General features: G+C 42.8%; 1 protein-coding gene across 1 annotated transcript in view; it reads right to left on the bottom strand.

Annotated features, from left to right (window-relative positions):
* Nucleotides 1–252: 252 nt before the first annotated feature.
* Nucleotides 253–21,571, bottom strand: part of LGMN (legumain) — a 97,037-nt gene continuing 75,718 nt past the window's right edge. The window contains exons 9-14 of the mRNA XM_078660077.1: nt 19,227–19,345; nt 13,992–14,081; nt 7,137–7,337; nt 6,100–6,270; nt 5,358–5,425; nt 253–1,234 (exon numbers count right to left, since the gene is read on the bottom strand). Coding sequence (XP_078516203.1) covers nt 1,192–1,234; nt 5,358–5,425; nt 6,100–6,270; nt 7,137–7,337; nt 13,992–14,081; nt 19,227–19,345 — 692 coding nt within the window. The 3' untranslated portion in view covers nt 253–1,191. The remainder of the gene's footprint in view (nt 1,235–5,357; nt 5,426–6,099; nt 6,271–7,136; nt 7,338–13,991; nt 14,082–19,226; nt 19,346–21,571) is intronic.

Raw genomic sequence — 21,571 nt, forward strand, 5'->3', positions numbered from 1 at the left:
GAGATGCAGCAGATTAATTAAGACTCACAAGTTAGTAAATAGGCCAGAGAGCCTCCTAGTGACAGGGAGGCCAGGTCGCCCACACAAAATGCACCATAACAGGCAACATGAGCAGAGCTCCTTGCCCGTGATTACACAGGGTGTGACATTCCCACTTAGAGCAAAGCTCCACTGTGTTAACTTATAAAGAGTTACTTCATAAAGATGTTTTTTAAAGTTCACACTTTAAATAAAACTGAAGACAGACACAGATTTCAGAAACAGCTTTTATTTGAGAGCATTTTACCTTTCAAGCTTCGGTCATTTATTAGCATAAATCTCACAACATCACAACAGACATTCTTGTGTCAGTGCAACAACTGGTGCTTGAAGGCTGCATCGGATTTAAAGCTTTCGGTTGAAGCCGGAGCTTCAGGATTCAGAACCATGTTTTCACATCTGCAGAATCATTTGCTTAACTAAAAATGCCTGTAAAAGGAGCTCAGTCCTCTTTTTCAAGGCTAAGGCCAACACTGCTTTAAAAAGGATGAAACCCTGGTCTCCCTAGGTTTAAAAATCAAAGTGAAATTAACTAGCAAGAATATATTTGCTAATAGGTTAAAAAAAAGGACCAGAAAGCATCAATCTGTAAACATCTGGATGCCCGATTGCTGTTTTGACTTTATAAAAAAAAAAGAAATTACAGCAGCATGTTCGTTTGATAAGTGCCGAATGGAAATCACATTATTACGAGTCGTAGCAAAGCTGAAATCAGTAGTGCAAAAGAACACATTTCAGTCCAGTATAAAACACAGCTAAGTGCAGAGATTGTGGTCAGTTGATTAATGCAGGCAGCCCAAGTTTGGAACATTCATCGCTGGAAGCTATTGTTGAGTTTGCATATTTCAACCTACATGGTATTCACTTATCATTTGTGATATATATATATATATATATATACATAGCTAGATTTCAGGGGTTTCTGAAGCAAGTTGAGCCACTGCAGAGATTTCTAATTTATATATTTTCATTCCAGGCGAGATCAGTGTCATGGAGTTTAAGAACCAACTTCCTGAGGTTCTGGGAGACTTGGGCAGCCGGTAACAGTCTTCATTTAGGATTACTGGCACGCAGGGTAGGGAGCAGTACCCTCTTACGGGGCGCAGGACTTTTGTTCCCTAGATTATGGAAACCACGGCTGCATGTTTGTGTTCAGTTCCGGCCCAGGCACTCCATGTTCATGGCCTGCTGAATTCTGCAAGAGAGGAGATACAACATTTGTCAATCGAGTTATCCGTGTCCTCCCTGTTTTTTTTATTTGGTATATTAACCCCCCCCCCTAAAAAAAAAACCTTTAGATTCTATGTGGCTTCCCTCCCACACCCGCCCAACAGCGACCACCACAAAGCATCTGGCATTGCTTGTGACTAATCTCACCAACCCTCGAGGAGGAACATGAAACTAGACAGCTGACTCAAAAACACCAAACATCAGCAAGTTAACTTCTGCTTACTACTCCGCTCTTGTGGTAGCTAGGGAACATATTTTCTGAAGAGATGAAGGCCATTGTTGTTTCCAAAGTGCATTGCATGTGCACACCACCTAGATTAGCATAGGATATCTGTCACAGTTTGGTCACAGCTGGGCTACCTAAAGTCAGAGACGTGCTACGTGCCTGGAAGCACAGATCAGCAAGGAGAAAGAGGACCGCGTGGCCACACAATCCAAAGCTGGGGTTTCTAGTTTGAAACTTCGACCCAACTTTAAACATGGTGTACACTTTTCAGGGTCAAAGGAACACCAGCAAAGAGGCAACAACTTTACTTATACCAACACCTGAGAAAGATCTCCAATACGTCTCAAATGAAGACCCGCATAGCTTCTGAGTCAAAACACCGACACACATACAAATAAACTGTACAAACTTTGGGAAAGAATACTACCAACAAGTATTCACCCCCTGTCAAGTGGGTTTTGTAAGAGGGAGATTGGGAAGTTATAACACGTTCCTCAAGTGACATGCGTATCCGTGGTCATGGTTCTCAAAAGGTCTTTGAAACAGTATCTAAAAATCTAATCTGAAAATTAGTGGAATGGTTCGGATTTGGCAATTCATTTGTGCGAATGTTCAATGCCTCCCAATGCTCCCACAGAACATGTTTATAAATAGGTCAACTATTCTATCGTTTTAATTAGCACAAAGTACTAGCCAAGAAGGCTCCCTCTCACCATTTCTTTGTTCAAGGACTTTGCACAACTCATCAAGATCAGTCATGCTCCTCCATACAAGATATAAAAGTGGAAAGGTGTAGAAGATGCTTGGGCAAATTATATCATTTTCTTTCTATCTCCCCCAGATTTATTCATACCAGCCCCCCCCCCCTTTTAAGTACCCAGCACCCCCACCTAGAATCAGCCTCTCTCTGATGTAGCTCCCTGCCTTGAGCCCTGTACAGTGCTCCGCTGCCTTTCAGCCTGGTGTGCACTATACATCTACCACATATATGCAAACATATCCAATGAGTTCTATAACAAATATATGAAATTGGAAATAAAGCTTATGACATATGTTTAAAAGCAAAGCATTTTATACAGGCGAGAACTGAACAACTAAAAAAATAAGAGGATGTGTCTGCTACGAATGAAACCTCGTGGGAAAGCTAGTAATTGCTGCGGTGCTCAACTACAAGCCAAGTATGCTGCTAATAATAGTTTATGAAATCTTGTTTATGCTTGTGATAATTTTTATAGCACATACTATATGATCAAAATGTAACTTTTTTTGCCTATTTGCACAAATATTGTAATGATTTTAATTAATTATGCAATAAAGGAATATTGACTGACTGATTAGTTTCTGAAATCTATTCCATGTTTTCGATAACATGATCAACAAATAGGATGAGACTGACAAAAAGCTACAATGGTATTCTAGAAATGAACAGCCTTAAACCAAATGATGGAACGAATGCTGAAGTGTTTCCATAATTCCATATAGTGTTTAGAGCGAATTACACAAAAGATTAATTGAAAGAGCGTCACATGAAGTCGATCCGTACTTATGGAACCCCTGTAGATCAGTGGAACCTGAAAACAGCACCTTTAATTCGACAAAACAATTAGATTCAAATAGATTTAATACTGCAATGTTTGTTGAAAGTCTTTACACAAATAGAAAAGAAATAAATATATTATAGTAAACCACAAAACACTAATACAAACATAATTGCTACACCTACACACACAATTACTTAATGATGCTACGAAGGGCAGAGGAGCCCACTAACTGAACTGCATCTGAGGATTCCCTGGCCACTGACAATCTCCATACAGACCCACTCATAGGAAATGTGATCAATGTAACATTCCTGTAATCACTGCTTACCTAAGAGCAGTCCACAAATAATACAAGGCCCACACACGCAACAAAAAACTTGAAGCTGTAATACACTAGTATGCTGAGAAGTTTAACTGTTCGAAAAAGATTTGAATAAATACATTGCCAGATAATACTGGGTTAAAGTACAATTGCCCACTCCTGTATATGTTTCTGTTCACCTGTTGCACGCTCCTCTCTGGTTGTGGCGCAGTATATCTTACAATGATAATGCAGAACCAGTTGAAATGCCTCGTGCTTTTACGAGACCACTGTATCGCTTGAACAAAAACAACTATGTCCAGACATATTATGAGAAATACTTTCAAAATAACCATACTGCTTGTACAACGTGTTCTACTTAGTCTGTGCCTGGTGTTATGTTATTATTTTGACCCTTAGTAACACTGTGTGTTTAGAAACTGCTTTTATCTTCCTTCTTTTACTTTAAGTTTGATTGTATTATTCATTTACGCTTAAATAATGCTAATACCATCTTTTAACACAGTGTTGGCAGATGAAGGTGTTAAGAAAGGGGTTTTGCTTGGATGCCTAAGAAGGGGTATTTGTGTAACAAGTAGAGTGGGCTTGGTGCTCTGTGAGGGGAGGTGGCTGGGATGGAAGCTGTAGCAAAAGCAGGCCAGGGATCCTAGGCATTGAGAAGTCTGGTGGTCGGTGGAGCCCTTTGTATGCTAAAGGGAGGAGGGGACAGGAAAGGTCATGCAAGAGTGGATAGAGAACACATGTTCCAGGGGGCGGTGCATAGTCGTGGAGCTTCCAAGTGCATTGGACATAGTACGTTGTGGTATCCAGTGGCACTGATTAACAGAACAAATAGGGCACATATTAGCTAAATGCCCTTTGTACTGGTTACCCGATTTGCTGACAAGCTGTGGGATACGAGTACTAGAAAGACACTTGGTCGAGTTTGCCAAGGTTCACTGGATGCAGTACATTAAAATTTACGAGGTGCACCTCATCAGTCATGCAACAGTTGCACTTCGTCTAACCTCACTGAGCACAGACTGCTGACACCTGATGAAGGCATTTTATCAAAGGTCAATGGGAAGTCAAGTCATCAGTATAGTTCACTAAGCATACTGTGGAAGTGCAACACCAACAAAATAGTGGCACATCAAAGAATGTAGTGGAAAGGCACTGAGTGTAAGGAGCAGTAGCAGAGTTCTACATGACAAGGTGTGGGGCAGAACTCTGATGCAGTTGTCTGGCGGTCTGGAGAACCAATGGGACAGGCCATTGTCAGTGGGTAAAGTAGCTACACAGAGATCAGCCAGTCATCATCTGTCGCTGTACACAGGTTTCCTCTTGCATTCAGCAGCAAGCAAGTTGAGGTCCTACTGCATATCCAATCACTTGTCCATCATTCAGCAGTTGCATATGCTGTTTAACATTCATATTTTCTTGCCACTGCTTCACCCAGATGTCCATCATGCTTTACCTGTCCCTTACAGAGTGTGTCCAGACCATCCCAGATAAAACTAGCTATTTACAAACCCTTAAAGGGAACATTGACAACCAACCACCTCTCCTTAACCCTTAGTCTGGGCAGTAGAACTCCTGCTTCCACAGCAGTCACCTTTGCTGACGCATGCTCAACTGCCATGTTTAATGGCCATGTTGATTTGAAAGCTTTGGACAAACATGGTTTTGTACACTCAGTCATTTCAATAGTTAAGGATAAGAGGTTAAAAAGCTGCACAGGAACAATACAAAAAGAGGTGATGTGGCTGGACCACCAGGGAAAATTGTGCTACCAAAAGCTACACAGGAACAGTACAAAAAGAGGTGATGTGGCTGGACCACCAGGGAAAATTGTGCTACCAGTCGAAAAAAGGGATATTTGACATATGTGGACAGCATAGTGCAGTAGGAATATTTGCAAAAAGTGCATACGGCAAACTCTGAAAAATGACAGCCTTCTGCGCTAATATATACTTTACCGATGCGTAGTATTTAAAACGACAATGCATCGAGTACTTACTTTCCAATGGGGTAGCGTCCTTCACAAAGGTTGACGAGAGCATAGAGGTGTCTCAGAGCATATTCATACTGTAAAAGGCAGGAAATACTTTTATTAAGCCATATATTTTTAGCACTTATATAGCATACTTTCACCTCGCCACTCCACAGTTCTCATACTGCAACAGGCCATTAAAGTAGTGAGAAGACTGGGAAAGGTACATGCAATTTCTAAAAGACTGTTCATCTCAATTCAAAGAGTACAGTTAGCCATAAAACACTGCTGAGTATATATAAGAGTTCAAAGTAATCAGCCATAAAGGTAAAACATTTTTAGTAAACTGGTTTTCCATAAGGATTTCAATACACCTAACAATCTGCTACAAATGTGATGTCTGGAAATTGAAGAATAGCTAGGAAGTAGAGAAAGTTCATGTTCTAGAAAGGGAGTTGCTTGAAGTATCGTTGTACAAAGGGATCACTGTTCTTCATGAGGTGCGAGAGAATTGAATCCCAGAGGCAGAATGGATGGTGGGACAAACAAGTGCCTGGTCTTGGGGAAGCAGATATAACTACTTGGTAACTGTGGGCTGTTAACTCACACTAAAGATGATGGATTCGCAGGGTGATACAGGAGTGATGTGCGGCAAATGTATGGTGAGGTTTAACAGTGACAGAGTAAGACCCTCAGAATAAAGAATGTCCCAAGTGGCGCTTAAGTGTTGACACTTGAGATTGTTAGATAAAAAGTAGCAGGAACTCACGGTAGGAGTGTGCCAGTTAAAGCAGCGGGTTTTGAAGTACTCGAGAGCGGCCCGGTAACACTTGCGTTCATTGATGACCAGTCTCTCCGTCAGAATTTGTTGGGCGCGATCATCTGATCCGGTTACCGCGTACACAATCTTCTTCATGGTCTCTGCAATTAATTGTTTTGCCTAAAACATTGGAACAAAGTTTAGAAACAAATGTAGATTTCCAATTGAAACATACAAGTACACCCAGTTTTGGTAAAACAAAATAATAAAAATACAGACCTTGAGGACAGCTTGGGTTCACACTAGTTGGTGAAGTGAAAAATCCGGTACCAAAAAACCCAGCACTCCTGCTACTGCAGTCTCTAACTTAACCACACTGCTGCCCAGAAATAATAGTACCTGTTACACACCGGCCAATCTGGGGATCCACCTCGTGCTAAGCATAGGAAGGATCTTGGAAATACTATCAACAACTTCTAACCTGAGATCTTCAACGGCAGAGATACTAGTCAGATAACCAGCTACAGTAGTTAGGCCCACCTGGTCTGCTGCTATCCACTCCAGCTTTTAACATTTCCTCTCTCACTCAAATTCAGCCAGCCTGCTCCCAACATTCTAAAGGTAACATCACAAACATTGTTTGGACAAATGATGTCATGTGCAAAGAAAAAAACTCTCACACAGACATAACCACCACCACGTGCCAAAGAATAAACACAACACTCCGCTCCTGAATCAAGGCAAGCTCCAGGCAATGTACAAGGTGAGAATTATAAAATGTTCACAGCACAGCTCACTGGAAATAATCCAAAATAGAAACACTTTATGAACATAGTAACATTGGTTACTGAGTCGTCAGCAACTGTGTTTTTTTCTAGATAAGGATTAATTCCTAGAAGAGTTCAGTTTAGATTGTGTGTGGGGGGGAGGGAGGGGGGTGTATGACCAAGCACACTGAGATAGCAGCCACCACACAAAGTGATTTAAATGAGTGTTCGATACTGAAACAAAACTGGTTCGACATAATTTGAATTGTGCATTGTTACCGCAAGGTGCGCTTTCATCTCGGTCAGGATGGCCATTGCCTTGTTGATATCATTCGTGGCCATAAACTTTCTCTTCATGATGGCAAGGGGGACATCGGGGCTGGGAATGAGGTCGAGCTGCTTCACTGGCGGAAGTGACATAGGCAGAGCAGATTTACTTCCGAATCCCTGGAACTGCATCACTTTCATTTGGGAGATTGTCTGCAAAAAAACATACGGAAAGGATAATTCAACATATATGCTCTACACAACTTATCCATTTTGGCTTGTACGTTTTTTCTTTAACTTTTATATTGCTGGTGCACTTCTCCAATTATATTTGTAATCTTCAAATCTTGCAACCGGCCAACTTGTATTTCCAGCAATTCTGTATTTGTAGAACGTATAACTGCTTGATCTGAAATAAACTGAGGGACAATAGTTGGAGAGTGTGGTCGGTGTAGAATCAAGGACTGACCCAAGATAGTCTGGGATGAGACGAGATGTGAGCGGGGAAGGATGAATATGCATATCTAGTTATAATCACATGATGATAAGCGGGTGCTGGTAGGGAGCTAAGGTCTCCTAATAAGACAGAAGACAGCTTCTACTCCAGCAAACCTAATGTAAGACAGCGAAGAAAGTGTGTTATACTAAGTTTGAGTACGTTAATGTGGGGAAGTAGTTCAGAATTTGTCCTGTATAGGGGGAAAGGTGGAAATGAATAGAGGAGGGCAGGAGATACCAACGATACCACACTAACATTGCAGTGGACGAAGAGGGTGGAAATCAGAAGATGATTAAAAGGCTTACACCATCGTCACCTGGAATGTCCTGCGTGTAAGCGCACTGCACACAAGGCACAAAATTCACGCTTTTTCTAAATTTTCCGGTGACTTGGCTTAACTGCAAGAAACCCACTTTAGCATAGTAGGAGGGCAACACCTGCAACCTAGATCGAGAGGGCAAATATATGGAATGAGTTACTCATAACACGCTGAGGGAGCACCGATTTGGAAGAGCCGTGGGGAATGGTCATGACATTGATCTACAAGGAGTGGAGATATGTGTTCACGGTCAGTGAGTCAGATGGTGTACTTGTAGTACCGTAGTCCTCGAATTCCCATGTCATTTATTCCCCTAAAGTAAAAAGAAAACTGCTCTCTTTTATACATTATTTGGGGAACTGGGGAGGTGGACTCACCTTCCATTCCTATTGAGCAGTGAATTCAGTAGTGTGATGGATTTAAATTGGCACCAATCACAACCTCCATTACCCCAAGCACAAACGAAATTGCGAAAACCTTGTGGCAATGGATACAGAAATTGGTGAGTATATGGAAGAACTGATATCCCCTGATATGGAATGCTCATTTTATTCCCTGGTACATGATCTTCTGGTAAAGTTAGATCATGTAGTATGTTCCAGGCCACAGTGTGGCATACAGAATATTTGTGGAGGACCTTTTCTTGTCATAACCCCCTCACACTAGTATCAAGCGGGCAAGAAGGGCAGCACGGATCCCAGCATGGTGAATACAGAGAACAATGCTGGAGGGCACATCCTTCTGTGCCGCTATTGAGGAATCCATTGATCATTATTTCAAGGATTGCGAAGGGACTGCCTCATCATTGCTGACAGAATGAGAAATGTTCAAGGCTGGAGTTAATGGATATTGTATTCAGAACACTACAGGAGCTAGACGAAAGTTGGATCAGCAGTTGAAAAGATTGAAAGGCAAGCTGGGCATAAGCGAAATATTGTAACTTAATAGAAAGGCAAAAGTGCATGGTCTATCCAGCATACATGATGAAAATTGGAGAGGGGTAAGGATGACAGATTGCTGGCATGGGTGATCAGACCAGAAGAAAGCGATCCATTGTTGACAGTATTAGAAGAAGAAAAAGAAGGTTACTAATCACACAGCAAGAAATAAACAGGGACGTTTATGAATACCGCACTAGGTTATACAGAGAGAAATAGACGACCCCAGAAGAAATAGATGAGTACCCGGGAGAGGTAAGCTTCCCGCATGTAGACCAAGAAACACAGGAGTGAGTGGAATTACCAATAATGGCTGCAGAAATTTGAAGCACTATCTCGGAATTAGCAGCAGGGAAGATGCCAGTGACAGATGGGCTTCCACAAGAGTTATACAAAACATTTGTGGATCACCTAGCTCCTAGGCTTGTCATAATCTATGCAGCAGTGCTTGAGGAAGGCCGCTAACAATGGGAGACATATTCTGACTAGTCCACATTGATTTCGGCAGACGTGGATTTCTAGGCTGAATCCAGAACAGTAAAATTACAAGATGGCTAGTTTGATGCCTTGATTACATCGGGGACCGCATAGCCTGAGGATTACCACTGACTGCTGACCTGATGTGCCCAACAAGGCACCTTACATTTACTTCCTGATACAACTTATAGCACATTAGAAAGCTATTTCTGACGCTGCAACAGTACCCATATTGACGTTTTACGCCTTGAAAAAGCCCCAAGCTTGTATGCCAGAATGGGGCGAAACACGTGTTGGCTGTTCTGGCTACTTTTATTGAGGACATGTGATTCTGTAAATTAAGAATCACATGTTTAAATCAATATGAATCACCACTGAATGGAATGTTCTGAAAAATCGTAACTTTATTGAACTTGCCTTGGTTTAATCGACTAGCTTCTGGAAATAGCATACCGACCGCTATTCATACTGAACACAAAATCCTAGGGAAAATGTTGCCTTCCATGCATAGGTTACTTGAATCTGACAATGGGTTGATTCCCGGGCACAATACATCATTGAACATAAGAAGGCTGGTTCAAGTTATGGAGGAAGCCTTATTGATTAACCAAATTTAATAGTGCTGGTTATAGGTCTGGAAACAAAATCGGATTCCCTGAGCTGGCAATATCGGTTTCAGTACTCAAGAAATTCAAACTGGGAGGAACTATGGTAAGGTGGATCTTTGCACAGTACACTAACTAACCCTGAGGTGAGAGTTTGTACACGAGAAGTAAAATCAGCCCCATATAGTGTTAGCAGAAGGAGGAGACCAGGGTGCCCAGTGACCCCACAGGTCTCTGCCCTTCCAGTGAAACCCTTTGGAGCTAAAATGAGGGTTGAGGTGCATCAATCAGAGATGCAACTACAGCATTCATATAATATCCCTAAATGCTGATGATATGCTACTACAGATCAAAGATCAGGATTTGAGATAATTGGGATGCAATCGTATTTCAACTCTGTCTGCCCAGGGCAAAGGTAGGATGTGATTTGATAGGAAGGGAAGGAACAAAACGGAAAGCAAATACCTTCATGTACCTATGAGTGAGACTAGATCACACACAAACAGACTTGTTTGAGGGCAATATAGTGGGTTTTATCTCGGATCTGAGATTGCAGGCTTCATGTTGGAAGACTTTGCTGCTATCAGTGGCAGGGAGGTATGCCCACTCAAAAAGAGCAATGTTCCCTCAACTCTTGTACTAGTTCACCAGTCTCCCAATGGTGATTCCAGTGAAGATCTTTAAGGATTAAACATATTACTAAGAGACTTGATTTGAAACATTAGTAGGCATAAAATGGCATTTGGGAAGTTGTGACTGCTTATAGATCAAGGCAGAACTTGGGCTCCAGACTTTGTAGCCTATCAGCCCAAACACAGTGGCTGACCCAGTAGGTAGACGGATGCAATATACCCAAGATGAGTCCAGAGTTAGAGGACGACTAGGGAAAAATCCCTATATATGCTTCAATAAACAAAAGCAAAAATACAGAGCCCCCCTTCCAGATTGGCAAGAGAAGTCTTAAAATGCTATCATAGAGTATTACATAGGACGGGGAGGAGCATGTCATATGCAACAGCCTTTCCTTTCATGGGATTTCCAGAAGGACTGGGCTGCAAATCTACTAGAAAACAGCAACACTCTGAGAGGGTGGTGATTGGTAAGTTAGCAGACCTCTTGAAGTACAGTGAATTAGCTACATCTGAGCATCTAACAGAGAAGATTGGTATCCCCGAAGGAAAATTCCTAAAACACAGAGCCCTGGTTACAGGAATCCTTCAAACAAGGGAAATAGGGAAACTAGAAATGCTAACACATGAAGAAAAAAAAAGTATATATATATATATATATATATACACACACACACACACACACATACATACATATACATACAAAACGCACAATATAAAATATGGGAAATGGGAGTAGCGCTAATAATGTGGCTGCAGCCAGCACTACCATGGGATGACAGGAGCGGCCTTGACATCCTGACATGGTTGAAAATACAAGTGGGAATCACATGTAGAAAGAGAACTTCATGAAAAGAAATGAGAGAAAAATATTACATGGAGCATACATGGCCCTTCAAATGACTGGTAAGATGTATGAAGTAGCGCCCATAGGTTTCCCACACTGCAGGGAGACGCAGGTAAACGCATGATATGGACATGCACTTTGTTGGCAAGTGATCAAGGAGGTACCCACACAGATAATAGGATGTAAAGATTAAAATACAACTGATTCATGGGTTCTGGGCATGGAATCACACCATAAAAATGCAAAGGTGGGCACAAAATATTTGGATCTTGTACTTCTACTTACAAAAAGAAAATATTACAATTTATTAGAAGGCAAGAGTGGGTTCACCCTTAGCCATGTGGTACAGAGCAGTGTTGCGATGGACTGCTTGCGAATGTTAAACCCTTCACAGGAAAGAAACATTTGGTCATAGGAAATAACCTATAGCTCATGAGAGTGCCGGTTAGTTTTATTGATTCATACACAGTATCAAGAATGAACAAAAGAACCCTCCCAAAATGAACACATCTTGAGCCGAGGAGAGGAGGAAAGAAGAGTGAAAAATATATTAAGAAACATGAGAACAAGTGTAAGAAGACAAACCTAACCCTAGAACGAGTGGACTTTGATGCAGCCACAACTGCTCACGCCACTTAGAATTCAAAAAACCCTTAGTGCATCAGTGAGAAAAACGAAGAACATTTTGCGTAACCTATACCTACACCTTTGTTGGGAAATGTTTTAATTAGGGAGAGCTTACTTATCTTGGCATACAGAGAAAATTGAAGAAGAGTAGATGGAAATGGTAATAATTCAAAGTGCATATATTTAACTACATTTTCGAACTGAGAAAATGGCAAACATGTTTTTAAAGAACTCTCTACTTATGCAACGGTTTGTAATTGTCTCAGAACACCTTAGGGTCCTTGTTTCAGTATTCTTCTCGGTTAAATCTCAAGTGCTAAAAAGAATTACATTTTAATTTAAACATATCTTTCCGGTTTCCAGAGTCTCACTGCTTCCGGCAGACCTAAGACAACATGTTTTAGTCACATAAATTCCTGACAGACTATTTGCTGACCATAAACAAACAACAACCCCTACTCCCTTTGTTATGAATCCAAAGCAGACATCTCGCTTGCTAGAAAATGACCAGTGCCTTTTTATAGACAAAAAAATGACCTCCTTACTGATAATAACAAGCATTGAAAATGCAATAGGTCTCGCATTTGTAGGTGTTGGAGTTATTGGCAGTATACATGCCAATGTTTTTTTACCTATTTTACAAAAAGAAGGGAACCCAATTTATTGGTCAGGGGCTTTGGGTGCATAGCATTTTACAGGAACAGCAGTCCCTAACTCGGAAACAAATTGTTGAGAAAATTCACATAGAGATACAATGATGTCTATATTTACCTGTCCAACTGGACATGATTGTTTAATGTAAGAAATTAAAAGAAAGGAAAGAAAAGCGCCGCTCGCCAAAGTCTAATTTTTTCAATATTGTAAACTTTTAGTAAGCAGCTGCTTACTGAAAGCATATAAAATTGAAAAAATAGATGGCGAGCCGTGCCAAAGAAAAGAAATGCGTGGCTCTCCATTGTCTATTTTTTCAATATTGTAAGCTTTTTGTAAGCAGCGCAAGCACGCAGCCTCTTCCGCGCTGCCTACTAAAAGCATATAATATAAAAAAAAATAGTGTGGTGAGCCGGGCCCAAGAAAAGAAAGGCACAGCCACCATTGTTAAAGCTGAATGCATGCCTCCCTGCCGTGTCTAGGGTGTAAGCCAAAGCGGGAGAGCTTATTGTGCCTCCTGCAACAGCAGCTATGAGGTCATGAATAAAATAGTGCTTGCAGACTGTAGTTGAATCATACTGGGTAACAAAACATCTAACAGGGGCTGTCCTCAAAGGAGGTTACAAATGGAGAAAAGGTGGTACTAAGAAGGGACTACTAAGCCTTTTCATGAATCAAAAGCCACCATTAACAAAGGACAGTACGAGGAGCCAATTGAAAATATGGGAGGAAAGTGGGTGGAGCTTCAAGTCAATACCTGAATACAGCATGTCTCGAAGGACAGCACAAGCGCTGCCTAGGCGAAACGTAAAAACAGTGGTCTCCTCACCAACAACAAAACGTGAGAAATGGAAATGCTGTACCAATTCCTGCCACTAGAAATATGCCTTGGTAGCCTTCCATTCCTTTGGGCTCTCGGTTTGTCTGCGCCAGAAGGGAATCTACCATAAGCAAATGTGCCTTTTCACCCTAAAAATAGCATTCCAGCAACTAGATCTTTGGTCTTGTAGGATCTCCTCAGTGAAGTGCAGCTTCGGCCACTATGACACGATGAGCTCTAGATCCACCTCTTCTATTACCCTCTAGCTTTTGGGTCTCACTCAGATAGAAAAAAAAAAACGAGATGGATGGAAATTCTTGCATCAATCCTAACCACTGGCAATTCCACTGAGAGCCATTGTATTCAATTAGGGTTAGTTTGTCAGGTTAGAAATCTAGAGCAGCTTCCTCGCTGCTTGTAAAGCTGTAGTTTCCTTGCTGGCTAGGTGCACTCACTTTATTGCCATATTGCATCACGTGGCTGGTGTTTGTGTGCTTCTTCACAAGCTGGAATTGCTTATGCAGGGTTTCTTTCTTCAAGTCCTCCTGAAACAAAATAAACAGACCAGGTTACAGGTATATGATAAATTGAAGAGTGTGTGTTATTCTTGACCATCAAAGGCAGATGAAATGTACTGGAGAACAAAGAAGTCCTCAGAGTCACATAATGTGATTTCATTATCCCATTACTATTGAACAGAATAACCAGCATATGTTATAGGCTGGGAAAATGGCAATCACATAGGGCACAGCTTTCCAAACTTTTCATGTTGGTGACACACTTTTTGGAGATACATCATTTTGGGACACAGTAAGGCAGTGTAGCGAGGGAGCGCACCCGAAATTCCTAAGGGGGCTCGGGGGGATCAGGGGGATTCTCACTCACTCTGTCTGTCTCCCTCCCTCTCTCTCTCCCTCTCTCTGCCTCCCTCTGTCTGCCTCCCTCCCTCTGTCTCCCTCCCTCTGTCTACCTCCCTCCGTCTCTCTCTCTCTCTGTCTCGCTCCCCGTCTCCCTCCCTCTGTCGCCCTCCCTCTGTTGCCCTCATCCCTCTGTCTGTCTCCCTCCCTCTGTCTGTCGCCCTCTGTCTGTCGCCCTCTGTCTGTCGCCCTCTGTCTGTCGCCCTCTGTCTCCATTCCTCTGCCTCCATCCCACTGCCTCCCTCTCCTATCTCGCTCTCCCTCTGTCTCCCTCTGACTGTCTCCCTCTGTCTCCCTCACTCTGTCTCCCTCTCTCTCTGTCTCTCGCTGTCTCCCTCCCTCTGTCTGTGTCCCTCTCCTTCCCTCTGTCTCCCCTGTCTCCCTCTGCCTCCTTCCTTCTGTCTCCCTCTCTCTCTGTCTCACTCCCTCTGTCACCCTCTGTCTCCCTCTCTCTCTCTCTCTCTCCCTCTCCCTCTCGGTCTGTCTCAGCCTCTGCCTGTCTGTCCCTGTCCCTGCCTCTATCTGTCTGTCAGTCCCTGACTCCCTCTACTTCTCTGTCTGTGTCTATCTCTGCCTCGGTCTGTCTGCCCCTGCCTCTACCTCTATTTGTCTCTGTCTCTCCTCCCTCCGTCGGTCTCCCTCCTGTCTATCTCCCTCCTGTCTATCTCCCTCTTGTCTGTCTCCCTCCCTCTGTCTCCCTCCCTCTGTCTCCCTCCCTCTGTCTCCCTCCATCTGTCTCCCTCTATCTGTCTCCCTCTATCTGTCTCCCTCTGTCTGTCTCCCTCTGTCTCCATCCCTCTGTCTCCATCCCTCTGTCGCCCTCCTCCCTCTGTCTCCCTCTCTCTCTGTCTCCCTCTATCTGTCTCCCTCTCCCTCCCTCTGTCTACCCCTGACTCCCTCCATCTGTTTCCCCTCTGTCTCCCTCTCTGTCTCCCACGGTTTCCCTCTCTCTCTCTCTGTCTCCCTCCCTCTGTCTGTCTCCTTCTGTCTCCCTCTCCGTCTCCTTCCCTCGGTCTCCCTCTCTCTGTCTCCCTCTCTCTGTCTCCCTCTCTATATCTCCCTTACTCTCCCTCTGTCTGTCTCCCTCTGTCTGTCACCCTCTGTCACCTCACCCCAGCTTCTGGGGCACACACACAGCCACACCCTAGTACTCCGCAGGTCTTTAAAAGATCATTTACTTGTTAATGAGGCTTTGTTGTGAATCGCCCAGCCCCCATAGATCAGAGTGTCTCGGAGTCCGCGCTGCTGCGGCGGACTCCGAGACACTCTTTCAAAGGAATGCCTCTTAATTAGTAGCAGTTATGTGCTAAGTGCCCTAATACTGGTGTCATCCCGCGACACACCCACCATGTGCAGGCGACACAGTGCTGTGCCGGGACACACAGTTTGGAAAGCTCTGACATAGGGCTTGGCAGTCAAGGACAGTCATCAACTTTTAGTCTTCTATGTAGTCAACTTTGCACACTACTTTTGTTTCTCCAGATCCAAGTCAGTTTGTTGTGCACACTATAAGAAAATTCGCACCCCACACCCCTAAAGCAATCACAGCTTCCCACTTTGCCAGCTAACCCACTGACTCAAAACGCCATTGCTGATTCCTATCTGTCCACATGACTGTTGTTCCCTTTAAACTTGTTAAAAATGTTTTCAGTACTTCTCCAACGTAAGAATATTATTACATTTTTCAGTATTAAAAATCATCATCTGATTGTTATGCTGTACTCTAGGTTGTGGTTCGGATTACACAACGTTCTTAAACGTAGTAAACTAAAAAAGGTAATCAGAACACTAAAAACTAATCCATGATGTAATCAAACTAAAACAACAAGGTTTTAATCGGTTTCCTGAAACGGAGGATAGTGTTCACTTCCCGCAGGGATGCGTGCACCGAATTCATTTAGACTAATCCTCCGGTTCTGGTCCCGTTTACTCACCACAATGAAAGGAGGAGTCTTGTGGGTTTATAAACTAAGGGGCATATTATCAAGGGGGTTTATCTCCGCTTTTTTGGCTTTAAAAGCCAAGAAAGCGGAGATAAAATTATCTCCCTATTACCTAGCTGTCGCTAACACCAGTTATCGACAGCTAGTAGGAGATAGCGACCATCTTGGGCCCCGCTTTGCATGTCAGTGAAATTTATCACTAATGACATGCAAAGTGGGCGTGCCAAGATGTTAGCGACTGGAAACAGTCGCTAACATCGCTATCTCCTATTACCAACTTTTGGAGATATTCGCGCTAAGCGCGAATATCTCCAAAAGCTAACACCTGCCCCTGAGCAGTTCTTAGCCATGTTATCCAATGGTAGGTGGATAACATGGCTAAGAGCATTAGCTCGGTAATGCTTGAATATCGCTGACTTTTCAGTGATATTCATGCATTTCGGCCGATTTTTATCGCTTAGGAGATAAACCTTGATAATAGCAAGGTTCCTAAGCGATAAAAATCGCCGCAGCTCGGCGATAAAAATATTGCCGCTAAGCCAACATAGCGATAATTATCGCTAGTTGTTGGTAATATGCCCCTCAGTTTATTTTTCAAATCGTTTCAGGGCCGTAGACAGATTTATGACAAATTGTCAATATTTATAAAGTGAGTCTGCCCACTACTAAACCGTGAAGTTTGCATAAGTTGGGTACACTGCTGTTGTATCGTGGTTTGATGATTCCTCTCATACCAATACACTTCATGGTGTCTGCATCATCGTGGCAGTAGCAGTTATCAAACTTTGAACCAATAATGGTTCAATAAGGTCCAGGCAAAAACGCCTGGACCCTTTATAGAAATTTGGGACACTAATGAGATGTTGACATTCTTGCATAGACTTGCTTATCTACTGTCATATTGGACTCAAACATTATTCAAATGTGAAATTCATCCATGTGAACTTCTACAGTTGCCTAAGACTATATCCGGATAGTTGAAATGGAAACAGTTTTGACCCATCCAACCTTGAATGCTGGCAAATACTGCATGATTGGTCGGTAGGATCTGTTGTGGGCAACTGGAGAGACGGACCATGACCGGAAGGTCAACTGCAACCTCGCTGAAGCATACCTCAGCGGCCATATGTTAGATGTGAGAACCTTTTGATTTTATAAAATACACCATAACTGTTCCGGCATGCACTGCAGTACCACATTTACTGTCACTGCTGAGTGCATGTTTGAGAAACAACCCTAAACTATAACTCAACAATTATGGTTAATGTTACCCAGCTCATTGATGCATACAGATTTACACTAGGTAGTTTAGAGAAATGGCATTAACCACATTTTGCAGCTCCTTTATGTACAACTAAGGGGCTTTAAAGGGTACTCGTTATACGGCTTTACATCCCTTTCTTCTCCAGTGCTTGGATGCACTATGTCTTAGGCATTTCCAAAAGTGCTCCCTTAGTTTACATTTCTGATGGCAATGACCTTGACCAGAGTTAAGGTGGTGTCTTCTCAAATTTCACTGCAGACATGAGGGGTGCAGTCTGTTTCCATCCCAGTGGCAACTTCACAGTGTTTCCACTGTACTGATTAAAAGAGACAGTGCTCTCCATGACCAGCATCTATCTCAGGATCAAAGAGAGTTAGCCAGCTTCCTGGCCACTGGCTCCAGATACAGACTTTGTTAGCCGCTTCCCATTCTATGTTGATCTACTGCAACAACTGTTCAGTCTTCTGGCCTATGGCAGAGCTTTGTTTCAGGAGGAGGGAGGAGGGCAGGCCTATACTTCATCTGAATAGGAGGAGTGTTGTAAGGTACATTCCACAAGCACGGTAAAGGCTTGAATTACTTGTGGAAAATGGTACTAAAAAGCAGAGGAGAGTAGTGGGATGGTACTACGCAAGGAAGAAGGAACATGTTGAGGGGTGAGCCAGATAAAAGTGCACTTTGAACAAAAGCCAAGGATTCAGCTTGTGATTTTCAGAGACCTAACTGGAAACTCCAGGGACAGAAGCGACACATAAAGCGCCTGCAGCATCCTGGAAATTCATTTTGGTTTTCAATCCTGCCTTTCTTTTGTCTGTAGCTTACCTCCAGCCCACGAGCTTCGGAATTTAGACAACAAGTGTTCAACTGTACCACAGAAACAATGTCATCTCCTAACTCCTTCCCGCCAGTGCCTTCAGGAATCCACTATTAATGGATTTCCAGCTTTACAGCCCTACATCTAAAATAATAACGAGGGAGCAATCATAGCAGTTAGGTTTCTTGCTTCATCAAGGCAACCTCTTGCAATGGCAGTCCTCCTCACCACACCGTGCAGGAAACAGAATACAGAAAGAAAAAGAGAGAAGACAGACACACTGTGACCTTTTATTAAAAAAATGGATTGCTACATCTTTTTTAAAGAAGGACATCATTGCAGCAGAAACGACACAAAAAAGCAATAATATCCTAATTTTGCAATAAGAGATGTTCACAAAATTTGGGACTTTTGCATAATTATTGACTAAATATACCAAACCGAGTTCTACAATGTTTTCTCTAAATTAAGGGTTTTTATTGGTTAAGGAAAACACACTATGGGATTGTTACCTTTGCACCAATGTGCATGCCCCAGCGATTGGACAGCTTAACCATTCAAAAACACTAAAGGCTAATTACGAAATTATATTGGCGCCACCAAAATGCAGATGTAAGATAGTGATTTAAGAAGGGTGGAGGGACATGTGACACCATCCTCACCACCCTACCCCACAGTCACCCAAATATGTAAGTGGAAATCGACGAAGCTGTATACATAGGGGTGTACAGTGTTTGGCATATTAAACTCACCTCATCGGAATCTTCCATCCAGCTGACGCTGTACAGGTCTCCCAGGTATGTATCTCTCTTTTCATCATAATAACAGGCATATGACGATTCGTGTGAGTTTGCAGCCGTTGTTGCATAAACTAGAAGAGAAATCACAGGAATTGGTCACTTTATCACTGATACTTCTCAGAATGGGGTGAGGGGGTCATAATTTGATTAACTCTTGGCTGATTTTCTTGCTTAATGGCTGTAGAACGGCATCCCCAGTAAGTGCTGCAAACTTCTGTTTGTTATGCAGTGGATTTTCGGGGCACTGTGTTTCCTACGTATAGACGAACCTGTTATTTTAAAAAGATACAGATGTGATTGGACATTTAATTTGTTTAATTATTACTGCGTCATACTCCGGGCCTCAGGAATTATGCAGCAATGAAGGGACTAACTAGGTGGCATGGCTAATAAAATTATGTGGCAAGACAAGGCAAATTAAGCCGTATAACGTGGTACAATGTTACAGTATTCTTTTCTCATTTCAACACATATTAATACGGTCTAGGCAAAGGTGCACCTTATTAATACCAGTTTAACACATGAAAACAGCAAACAGGAAGGTCATCATTTAAAGTTTACTAGAGTCTTCCATTGACTAGATTCACTGTTCCGAACTTTGATTTCTGTACATTTTGATTCCTTTGAGCAACAAACAATTGTGGGTGAAATTGTAAGCGTATCAATAACTATATGGAAAGTGCTGGAGCATCGTATAACTCCAGTGGCCCTGGTCATGCTGCATGTAGGTTGAAAGCTCACTACCACCTCTTGGTCTAAGACTTGATTGCCTGACTAAGCTACGCTCAGAAAGGCAAGTGTACACTGAGAGTAACTTGGTTTGCCAAGCGAAGTGCAGTGGTACACAAGGCTCTGATGCAACTGCAACCACCACTGATTCAGTCTGGTACAAACTGCCTGGTTCAAGAAACAGACCGAGTTTCAGTTTACCTCAGTGCAATTATGGGAGAGGGAGGGAGAGTGAGAGAGAGAGATGCAAGTGTACTTTAAATGTCAGAGTGGATGCAATGAGGCGGCCCAGTGCAGCCACCAGTGGGGTATAACATAGGTGTAAGACGGCAGTGAGGGTAAGTGTTAAAGCCAGTGTCAGTTTCATTGAGGATGTCTGCATTAGAGGGCAGGGCATGTGCAGTGAGCCAATAGGTGTGTCACTGTGGTATTAGAACTTGTATTATTGTCAGTGTAGGTGTTGATGAAGGTGTCAATGCCTCAGTCAGTCAGAGTTTATTAAAAATGGGTGGTTGTCTCACTGGTTGTCGGTGGGAGAGGATTGGTCAGGTGTAGACGTTCGCTGAGCGCTCAGCATGTACAGGTGGGCATCTCTATGTATGCACTGTAATATCTACAATGGGATAGGAGTCAGACGGCCATTGGTTGCTGGGTGGTATTGGTTGAGTGGTGGTGGTGGTGGGTGTCAGGAAGTGCAGAGGCGATAGGAATTTGTTGGCATTTGTCAGTGTACATAATGGTATCCCAATCATCTGGGCATCTTTAGGGCCTTCTGGTAGTAACTAGGTGTTGGAAAAAGACAGAGGGGTAGTGCCCAACAATTTAGGTAATGAAGTGATTGTGTGCCACAACAATCAGAATATATTGAGGGTGCACGTGAGATGATGGACAGGTGGAAACCTTCCCGGTAAGAGAGAGTGGGTTTCTCATCACTAATTCATGTTCACAAATCCACAAATGTGAACTTTGTGTCAGAAGGGAACACCTCAGCAAACAGCCAAAGCACAGATTAAAAGTAAATGAGATGCTGTGTGCCATCAAGTACTTAGGAACCTGGGAAAGGAAAAAGGAGGGCTGATGAAATACTGGAATGTTTCTGCTGAGAGGACTCTGACTAGTGCCAATGGCCAAGTTTTCAAAATTCTCACTGAAGATTAGTTGGGTTCTAATTCCTCTGTGGAGGAACCAAATCCCCGTCAGCACAAAGACAATATCCTACAGTCTTATGAGAAAACGAGTGAAAAAGGCAAAGCAGAGCTGCAAAGGTCCCTGAGAAAGGATAACAAAGTAACTACAGAAGTTAGATTTGAGGAAAGAGCGAGGGTCAGGGAAAGAAGACAAGGGGCAGGGTAACAAAATAGGATTAGGAACCTGACAAGGGGCGAGGTATCGAAAGAAAAGGAGCTGAGAGGGAACGTTTGGAGAGTTTGAAGAATGGAGGAGTGAAGGAGACAGATAAGGGTGATGGTTGTACAGAAATGAGGATTGTGGGGACTAGTAAAGGAAAAGCCTATGGAAGGGGAAAGGTAACCAAGGTAAAGGGAGAATAAGCTCTGAGGGAGCAAAGC

Source organism: Lissotriton helveticus, chromosome 9, assembly GCF_964261635.1.
Source record: "Lissotriton helveticus chromosome 9, aLisHel1.1, whole genome shotgun sequence".
Classification (NCBI taxonomy): Eukaryota; Metazoa; Chordata; class Amphibia; order Caudata; family Salamandridae; genus Lissotriton; species Lissotriton helveticus.